Below are 10,737 nucleotides of genomic sequence, written 5' to 3' on the forward strand. Positions count from 1 at the left end.
TTTTTAACTAATTTTCTTCACTGGGCAAACATTTCTCACTTCTCATAATGCCAGGAAACAGACGAACAGTAAAGGTTTGGAAAGGATACATTACAGTAAAAATAAATTGCTCACTTCTTGTTGGAGGAACAAAAGAGCTTGCTATGATGTATTAAGAAACTGGGGAAAGGTTTTAAACCACGAATTATTTGGAAGTTATATAACTTTTGAATGCGCAGTCCCTATCAGTTTTCCTTGCTGAGTTGAAAAAGTGACCAGGGCCTAGGTGTGAATAAAGCTAAACACGTTGGAAGATTTCTTCAAACTGAATGAGTCAACAATGTGATGCGGTTGCAGAAAAGGCTAATATTCTGGGATGTATTAATGAGTGTGTCATATGTGAGATAATGGAGATAACTGTTCTGCTCTACTCAGCACAGGTGAGTTCTCAGATGGAGTAGTGTGTGCAGTTCTGGGCACCACACTTCCGGAAGGATGTGGACAAATTGGAGAGTGTCCAGAGGAGAACAACAAAAATGACAAAAGGTTTAGAAAACCGGACCTATCTAGAATGGTTTTTTAAAAATAGCTTCTGGGCATGCATGTTTAGTCCAGAGAAGAAAAGACTGAGGGGGGTGGGACCCAGTAACAGTCTTCAAATAAATTGAGGGCTATGATCAGTTCTCTATGTCTACTGGAAGTAGGACAAAAAGTAATGGGCTTAATCTGCAGCAAGGGAACACAAGTTAGGTTAGGGAAACCTTTTTAACTATAAGCGTAGTTAAGCTTTGGATTAGACTTTTGGAGGAGTTTATGGAATTGCTGTCTCAGGAGATTTTTAAGAACAGGATGGAGAAACATGTCAGGGAGAGTCTAGGTTTAATTAGTCCTGCCTCTGTGCAGATGGGTAGACTATTCACTTCTCAAGATTCCATCCAGCCCTTATGGCAGTGGTCCCCAACCTTTTTGGCTGGCAGGCGCCACCCGAAGGACCACTGGAGCAGTGGAGCACCCGCTGAAATGCCGCCAAATTTTAGCAGCGACGCCTCTCGATGATGTCGTTTGCCATCAACAAGTGATGTCATAGAGAGGTGTCCCCGCCGAAATTCGGGAGCGGCACTTCTCGTCACTTATCGATGGCAAGCGGCGTCACCAGGAGGCGTCCCTGCCAAAATGGTGCTGAAATTTGGCAGCATTTCGGTGGGTGCTCTCCTGGGGGCCAGGATACAGGCGCATTAAGATGTCCCCACGGGCGCCATGGTGGGGACCACTGCCTTATGGGCTATAATTCCTTGGTGGAGCTGAGTGATAGAGAAAACCTTGCACGCTACGCGAGTTATGGCCAAGTTTGGAAATAATTGCTCCAGACATAACACCTGAATTCAGAAACAGGTTCTGGACAATCACAATCAATGAAACCAGCCAGTAAGGTGTTATCGACGCCCTGGCGTTCGCTCCTCTGGTCTCGCCGTGAACGTTTTAATTTTCCTCACCCAGCCTCGAGCTACTCCGCTTCCGCGGCGGCGCAGCCCCCGCCCTGCTTTGCAGGCCTCTCCCGGCGCCGTACAAGGGCTGCCGGCGCGAGCTCGAGCTCCAGCCGGTGGCCCGCGCAGCTCCCGGCCGCACTGCCTGGGCTGTCTCGCAGCGGGGCACGGTGCCCGCCTCTGCAAAGCTCCGGGCAGTGACCCCGCCCTGTCCCGGGCTCTGGCCAGCGCCACCCGCTCCTTGGAGAGCCGGGAGCCCAACCCGCCCGCGGTACCAGGCGCTGAAATTTGGGAGGGGGAGGGGTCTGTCTCGGCCAATGGGGCGCAGGCTTGTCAGGGGCTCGCCTCCAAGGCCGCCTTCTCACGGCGTTGCTTAGCAACCCCGCCAGGACGGAAGTGATCCCACCCAGGTGGGGTCAGAGGCAGCAGTTCCGGGTCGGCGCCTGGCGGCGCGGGGCGGAACTATGACCTCGCTCCGGGCCTTCACCTGCGACGACCTCTTCCGTTTCAACAACATGTGAGCGGCTGGTGCCCCGCCCCGCCCCGCCCCGCCCCCTCGCTCCCGGCGGGAGCGGCCTAGTCCCGCGCGGGGGGTTCGGTCCCTGCCCTGTGGGACCCCTCAGCGCGCTGCTTCCCCGGGCCGAGCGCTCCCCGACCCGCCGCAGGGCCCCGCTCCCCCTCACCCGGGCAGCGCGCTGGCGGTTCGAGCCCGCGGCCTCCCCGTGCCCCCTGCCGAGCCCCCGCCGCCCTGGGCTGTTGGGCGGCAGCTGGGGGCAGCCCGGGGTGGGTCTCCAGGGCGTGTTGAACCCGGGCTCGCTGGGTCTGACCCCGGCTGAGTGCCCGCGCGGCGTGGTACACCTGGGCTGCAGTTGTCGGCGCTGGGTCTCGCAGCCAGGCCTGTCCACAGAGCTGCTGACTCGGGTCCACGACTTGAGCTGCGTCCGCACTGCAAAATGGCAGGGCTTGGACCTGCTCTGATCGGCTTCCTTAGCAGTGCCCTAGGACCCGGTCCTGGGTGCTCACTGATCCGCGTTGGACTGATCGGCATGTGAGGTGGGGTGCCCAGCACTGATAGGTTGTAGCAGAAATAAAACAGGTCTGGAAAGAGTTAACAAAAAAGACTATAGGTGGGGAGAGTTTCATACAAGGAGAGAATGGAATTCTTCCTTCTACAGAAAAGATAAATAAAAGGGGGCATCATAGAAGTATAATAATATAAAACCAATAAATGGTATAGAGATGGTAAATCTTACCTTTGCTGACAGTAAAGTGCAGGTGGACATTCAGAGAAAGTGAAAAACAAATTTAAAAGGAAACACATTTTAGGCAATCCATAATTTACCCGTGGGACCCTGAACTACAAATATTGAGGCCAGTTGAATAATAGCATTTGAAAAAAGGTTAGACTTTGACATTGGTTAGAGATGTTGATAATGGAAACATTGACAATGACATAAACATCTTTTAAATATTTTTCTAGATGGGGTATGAACCCTTATGCTTTGGGCATAACCTGAACATGAACTGATGGGAGCTAGGAAGGAACTTTATGTATGGACAGGTTATCCCGTAATTTTTCACTAGAGGGTTTCTTATCTTGAGCATTTGATACTGATCTTTGTCAGCAATGGAGAACCAGGTTTGATGGACCTCAGGTGTGATCCAGTAAGGAAATTCCTGTAGTGTGGTGGGACAACTTCCTGGGGTTAGATATTAACTTGTCTGCCTATTATGAGGGTAAAGGGGGAAGAAAGTCTAACATTTTTGATCCTTGTCACTGACATTCATGAGTTCAGAGTGCACAATAAGAGCAAAAAAGTTAGAATTAGGAACTAAAGTGACACAGAATGCATCTCTGGCACTTTCATATAAAATTCCCTACAGTATCTCTAAATCTTTCCAAAGTATAATCTTCCATATCTCCTGTTTTCAAAAGGGCTTACAGCTAAGGCTAATGAGAAGTTTTGATGCAGAACAGAGAATGAGCCACTAAAATATCCCTTTATGAGCTGGTTCTAGAAGTAATGCTTGTAGACGCTGCTAGAACAAATAACGTATTCCTTGCTTTTGTCCTCAAAAGAAGGGACAGTCCACAGAGGACCTCAATCACATGCTAAGATTTAGTTTGAAAACTGGCACTTATAGCTGTCCCCTAACCAGCTACTAAGGGCTGTGGGGAAAATAACAATAACAAGCAAAGAGGAAATAATACAGTAAGAAAACTATTAATATGGTGGAAATTAATGAGTCCCCATCCCCTTCAACAACTCCGTTTTAGTTCAGATAACAAAAATAAAGGTTAAGGCCACAATCCTGATATTGGATCCCCATATGAGTACAATGGGCCACTTGAACAAGAGTCCCATTCAACTCAGGGCAACTCTGTACAGGTATAAAGGTTTCCAGTTTGGATCAAGATGCAGGATCAGGGCCCCAAGACATTGTGGTACCATCAGATGGTGAATTTTGAATATTTAGCGTTCGAACTGGATGCTCCCTCTACAGCCATGTCTATGCTGTAGTTGGATGTGTGATTACAGCTCATGGGCATACCACTGCTAACATTAATCTAGGTAGAGCAGGGACGGCATGGCAATTAGGACTCCGGTGTGGGCTAGGAACGCCAATACATACCCAAGTTTCTGGGCAGGCTTGTATAGCCCGTGCTGCCAGATTAAAGCTAGTGTGGCTATGCTTACATGAGCCTGAAATCACATGTCTGACAGCAGCGTAAACATAGCTTAAAGTTGTTGCTTTCACACTTACATGAACTCATTCAGTATTGAACACTATCACCAGTGATTGATTGTCTTTTTTTGTGGGGCGGCGGCGATTGTGTTGTCTCTTGGAAGTTTGTTGTTTGGAAGTAACCTGATTAATATCCAACTAGAAATATTCTTTGTAAACCTTTTTAAAGTTTAATCTGTTTTTATTTTTTACAGTAATTTGGATCCACTTACAGAGACTGTATCCTTATTAAGTTTTCCATTGTACTGTACATACAATGTTGATAGCAGCTTTGTTTCTTCCCATTATTGTAGTTCTTATTACTACACGCATCTAATGTACCCAGAACCATAATATAGTCTTTACTAAGTTTATCAAAATTGGGTAAATTAACTTAAAATAATTTGTAGGGGTTCCTCAGGGCCTTACATTTCCCTGCAAGTCACTCTAACCTTTAATTCCTTCTAACATAATACTGTATTTAAAACCATTTTGTTTTATGTTGCTCTCACGTAGCCTATTTGCTGGCTTATCTGCACTCATCTCTTAAAATCCTGGGGGGAAACCCTGACATAAGAATCTGCTTTATCTGAGTAGAAAGCTGGCCATCCAGTATACTGATAAAAGGAAGGTATAAATGGTGGAGCTAAGACTCTCAACAGACAGCACACGCTGTTCAGTGCATGTCGTTTCAGTGCTATTCTGTGGCAAGCCATATTCAGTCCAGCATTGTGTACTGAAGAAAGTAATATTGTCAATTAGCTGTATACTTCTTAACCAGAACTCTGTAGTATGGGATACCCTTTTACCTACAGTATCTGGCTCACTGGCCAGAGTATTTTATTGTTGCAGAAGCACCAGGTGGAGAGCTAATGGGTTACAGTAAGTGGAATATTGTACACTTGGTGTGACAAAGCTTATACTTTTTAACCATTTAAGATTCTATTGCATTTTAATACTTCGGGGCTTTAAATCAGATTTCAGTTCACATCCTGTTTTTTAATATTCACACCAAACTGGAGCATTTACTGCTAACGCCACCTCACAGATGTTGAAGGGTATTACATAAATTATGCACTCATGTTTTGTGGTGGTGGTCCTCCTTATGTGGCAGTGAAGCAGGACAAATACTGAGTTCTAGCAAGACACGTGCTTAATGTCACATTTGTGTAAGTCTTTGCAATATCAGGGCCTTTGTCACTGGGCCTTGGCCTACCATCCTTCCACTCACATGTGCGGGGAAATGTTATCCTTTTGTTCACACTCTTGCCTTTAACAGGCCACAGTCAACTGGATTTATTTTTTTTAATTAACTAATTTCAGCACATTCAGCTTTCTCAGAGCTCCTTCCTAATAGAAAGGGTTTTTTTTTGTTCATTCCTTAAAACAAATTTTCCGCTCCCCTGCTTTATTTATAAGAGGCTTGTGGGAGGGTCTGAAAGCAAGACTACCTAACATGCGCAGGCCTGCCTCTTCTTCCCCTCCCTTTTCCTGTATACATGTATACATACATTCAGTTCCTTACGTAGCGATGAGTGAGTGATGTCATTATGGTAGTGCATGAGACAGGAAGCCCAAATGACCCTTGGAAAAGCGAAGCTGGTCAGGCACAAAGTGCTGTCAATCACATTAAGTAAAGACCTGATCTTGGGAGGAGCTCTGCCCACAGTCAATGTGCACGATCAGGGCCTCGGCGATTAGGGTTACTAGTAACACTCAGAAATATGCAATTTTCCAATGGAAATGTGATTTTTTTTTTTATGTTGACTGTACCCTGTACCTTCTAAATGAGGCTTGTGCAGTTAAATATAATAAACTGTTTCATTCCGTCATTCTGAAACACCACTACTGCAGCCTTTACAGAATCACTAAAACATTTTGACTTAGAAAGCTGTTTCAAATACATCTGTGGGTTTCCTTTGCGGGGATGTCCCTCTGGGGATGGCGTACATTAATTCCAGCGTGCTAGCTTGTTAAGTGCTCCTTCCATTTGCAGTAATGGGTAAAGCTGAAGGCTCCGTGGCCAGGGAGGAGTGGCACGGGCATGTCACTGCTCTCTCTGTTGCGCCCGAGTTCCGCCGGCTGGGTTTGGCTGCTAAGTTGATGGAGCTACTGGAGGAAATTTCAGAAAGGTGAGCACCAGGTACAAATTCTAATTAACTTGTGTCCCAGAAAACTGACCTTGCTTGCCCACTGAACATTTGATGTTCTGATTATAATTCCCAGTGGTTACAGAGAGCAAGGTTTAAATGATAGCTGGCAAATTTTAAGATGTTTCTTAGCTGTTGAGAGAGCCAATTTGTGGGATGAGAGGGAAGAAACTCTGAGTCCAGCAGGCGCACCCTGTAAAAATTGCTTGTCGTGGGCAGAGAGAGGATTCCCTTCACAAAGAGTCAACTCTTTTTCCTGTAGTGCCCACAACACTGTGTACAGTGTGCAGCCAGGGTGGGAACTGCCCCTGCCTCAAAGAGCTGACTGTGTGAGAGAAGTAGAGAGAGATTAAATCTGTGAGGCTGCTGAGTTTAGTGCTCACAGGTTTTTGGTTTTTTTTGTGTGTATTGGGAATGAGATTGTTCCCAGCTGATGTGATCTTACAACACTGGAGACTTTTTTTATGAGCAGATAATCTCTACAAAATGATCAGGACACAGCTTAGCAATAGATCAAATAAGCACTGTCTAAGGTAGGATAAATGTACATAATACAAGGTGAAAGGTAAAGTCACATTTTTTTTGCAGAGCTGCGGTCAGCAATAGAAATACAGAAAATAATAAGATATGTGACAGAGGCTCATTTCTAGTGTACAGGGCTCTCCCCTTTCTTGTTTGAGAGATGAGGTTAGCGGGGAAAGTTATTCATGTAGTTCTTTAAATGGATGGGTAAAAAAATCTGCTCGTTCTCTCCTTCTGGATTGCAAAATATATCGGATAACTCACCCAATGTTTCTTTGGTCACTTGTACACAACTCCACTCTGCAGAGATTGTATGAAAGCCTGAGATTCTTCATGTGGCTAGACTCCTCAGTTGTACCCCAGAAAAATACCTCTGCCTGTAATATAAATAAATAATACACCTTTTATCATCATTGAATAGGGTGTATTCTGTGCAGAATCTTTGGAAGAATTTGTTTCTTTTCTCTCTGATTATCGGCAGTAGGTTCATTATGTTATGAAATGTATTCTTTTCCTTTCCTCATTTGTTTTTTTTCCCTTTACAAAGAAAGGGTGGATTTTTTGTGGATCTCTTTGTAAGAGTGTCGAATCAGGTTGCAGTAAATATGTACAAGCAGCTGGGCTACAGTGTCTACAGGACAGTACTAGAGTACTACTCAGCTAGCAATGGGGAGCCTGACGAAGATGCTTATGGTAAGTACTTGGTTCCGTAAGAGCAAATCACCACATATGTGGAAAGCTCCAGTGTTGTTTTATTTACTTTTTTGAAAATAAAGCTATGTCAGTTCTTATTAAGTACACAAATATATACCTTTGGATAGTTCTTTAAAAAACAAAGCTGACTTGAAATTACACTTCAATTATACAATTTGATTTTTCAACAAGTTATACTTTGTGGTATTTATTGTATCAACAGGATACTTTTGTTTTGAATATCCTTATTAATTGATACTTACTCCTTTATTCTGATAGATCGTTTCGGTAGTTTAAACATGTTATTTTGCCATTATACAAGTACAAGAAATGCCTTCTATAACGATGGTTAAAATGCAGTTACTGTTCTAATCTCTCTTTTCATATGCACAGAACTTTATCTAGCAAATTCATCTTGGGCTGAAATTATTAATGCTTTGCCTCATCTCAAAAGTGAATTTATTTTATAAACAGCAGCAAAATTGGTTGAGTATTTCTGCAGGGGTTGAAAAATTCATTCACTTAATCATCAATGAGAAGTAGAACACTTTCTCTGGATGAGTCCTTAGTCTTCAATTTCTGCAGAACACGAGCTTGTTGTGTAAACTGGTTGTGAAGATCACCTTCCAAATGTAAATGGATACAGTGCTGTCTTCCTGAGACTATAGACACATGCTGCCTGAGCACTGCTGATGCCACTTATAGCTTTTCCAAGCAGCTGAAGAGTGACATTGACCTGTTCCTTGTCCTTTTTATTGTTACTATTCAGAACCCTATGGGGAACTGCTGAAGCTGACCAGAACTCATGTTAATTTCACTCTGCTGCTGCTGGTAAAAGCTGTACTCAGCAACAGATGTAAGGAATAGCAGTTCACAGGGGAAGAGGACCCAAAAGAAGTTGGGACAGGAGAGCACCTGAGACTCTCAACTTTCAAACACCCACTATCCAGGGGCTGATATGAAAGCCCTGAACCTGAGAACCAGCTCCTTTCCAGCTGGGAATGGAGAGGGCAGGGCTTTTTACTAGTTCTATTGGTGGGGGGCTAAGCCAGCCATTCATGTTTTATTTGGACTCTGGATAGCAGATGCTGGTAACACTCTGAAGCCTTGCTTTTCTTAGACACCCTGGTCTTAAAACTGTGAATGTTTAAAGTCAGGCAACGATAAACGCATGCCTTGGAACGTTTCTGTGTGAATGCATCTGTTAATGACATATTCTGCTGGTGATGCTCGTTGGTTCCTCGGGCAGCAGAGCCCTGGATATTCTTCTCTATTAAAAAACAAAGCAAAACAAACGAACGACATTGATGCATCACTATACTTAAGATATCAAGCACTCGCTGTTTGAATTTTATCTTTGTTTGCTCCCTGAAGATTTACTTGGCTGCTTTTCATGTTGTTTTTGTTCCTGCTTTGTTACATGGTAAATATAGGTAATGATTTTATTAAAGTATACCATAAAGTACATAGGAGGTGGCAGCTCACATTCTTGGAGCGACCTTACATCAAGCGTTTGCTATTTTTTCTTTAATATTGCATTAAAGCTAATATTTTTGCATTTAATTGCATTTTATTTGTAGCAGTCTTATAGTATTGGAATTTTTCTCATAAAAGATGAGCTTTTTTTATTATAATCTACAAGAACATTCACTTTAACATGGGCTTGTTTAATGCTGTCTGTCTTGTAGTAGTAACGTTTGTGTTTGTCAACAGATATGAGGAAAGCGCTTTCCAGAGATTCAGAGAAGAAATCAATTATACCATTACCTCATCCTGTGAGACCTGAAGACATCGAATAACTTTAAGCTGTGGTTCTCAGGCAACTTACCAAAAATGTTTATGGACAATTTAAAATTTACAGTGCAAAGAGCATCAAATGTTTTTTGAAGGTAATAGAAAAGATCTTGGATAGATATGGAGAAGGCACAGGCTTAAAAAAGGAGTTTAGGCAGAGTGTTTTACTTTTCATAAAGCCCCAAAAGCACCAATAGGAAGTTTACAGTTACACTGCTTATATTTTGATTTCCTGCTGTTTATAAAAAAGCAGACAAGCTTAAACATTCCATCATGTTTTATACAACGTATTAAAACTTAGTGATGGAAAATATCACTGCTTCCTCCTACTGGGCCTGAGAATCACAGCTGTGAATGTTCTTTTTTGTTCTAACAGTTGAAGCTCTAAGGGTAGATATGAAAAAGATGAGGTGCATAATAAAATACAAATTCAGTGTGATACTGGTTTGTGTAAAGTTGAGCCATGGCTTTCTCTCACACTGCTTATTTTGTCATGTTCTCATGTATTGTTGCAGCCTTCCTTAATTAGTTTTCTCATTTAAAAATCAGCTTTGGCAGAAAGTGGGATAACGTGCATCAGTTACTGATTAGACCAATCCAGTTCTGTGTGTGTACTGTACAGTATTATTGGAGGTAAGTCAGCAATGTTCTAAAACAGTAAAAAAAAAAAAAAAAAAAAAAAAAAAAAAAGTACATGTATTTGCTCTTTACAGAAAATAGTGTGTCTTGGCCTGTAAAAAGTCCTGAAATCAGAAGAGATGGCACCATTTGTTACCAAGTTAGAGTAGCAAATCCTATACTAAAAAATGAGAACTTTAGGCTGCAGTCTGGTTAGTTTTTTTAATACTGTGCTCAGTGCAGTGGTGAAGCAGCACTTTAACATTTCCTCCTCGCAGATTTTTAATTGATGGAAAGTTAAACAACTGACAGAAGCTTTGTGTAGGTGCTCTAATGTTTCCAGGGGCTGAGTTTCAGTCTAAGGCAGCTGTTGAAAGCTCTGTGACATCTCCCTCATGTGGTTGACAGGTCTGTGGGTCCATCAAAACAGAGCTGCTTGTGGATAGTCATGATCAGATGGGATTCCTCAGGTAATTTTAGCTAGGTCCAAAGTCTTCCATGCCATAGGAAGCTAGTGGAGAGCAGAGCAGTAGGGTAATGTGTGTTTGGCAGTTTCTGTTGCCGAAGAGGGAGGCAGATGCAGGCCTCGGCTAAAATCTTAGTCATATGAACTTCACAAAATGTTTTTGACTGGTGGTGGTGTGCCACAAGAGTGATTTGTTCGAGGATGAGGAGTCTACTACTGTGTAGCTCTGCTTTTCTCTGTTTAATGACAGATGGGAATAAGAACTGAACAGGAGCAGCTAATTCATGTTCCCAGACTTTCTCCA

General features: G+C 43.3%; 1 protein-coding gene across 1 annotated transcript; it reads left to right on the forward strand.

Moving 5' to 3' along the window:
* The first annotated feature begins 1,864 nt into the window (after positions 1 to 1,864).
* NAA20 (N-alpha-acetyltransferase 20, NatB catalytic subunit) lies at positions 1,865 to 9,809 on the forward strand. The gene is made up of 6 exons (XM_032795905.2): positions 1,865 to 1,980; positions 4,406 to 4,430; positions 4,982 to 5,072; positions 6,187 to 6,322; positions 7,410 to 7,555; positions 9,269 to 9,809. Exons 1-6 carry the CDS (start codon positions 1,928 to 1,930, stop codon positions 9,352 to 9,354), a joined length of 537 nt encoding a protein of 178 aa, XP_032651796.1. The 5' UTR covers positions 1,865 to 1,927; the 3' UTR covers positions 9,355 to 9,809.
* Positions 9,810 to 10,737: the final 928 nt, after the last annotated feature.

This window comes from Chelonoidis abingdonii, chromosome 3 (genome assembly GCF_003597395.2).
Source record: "Chelonoidis abingdonii isolate Lonesome George chromosome 3, CheloAbing_2.0, whole genome shotgun sequence".
NCBI classification, from domain to species: Eukaryota; Metazoa; Chordata; order Testudines; family Testudinidae; genus Chelonoidis; species Chelonoidis abingdonii.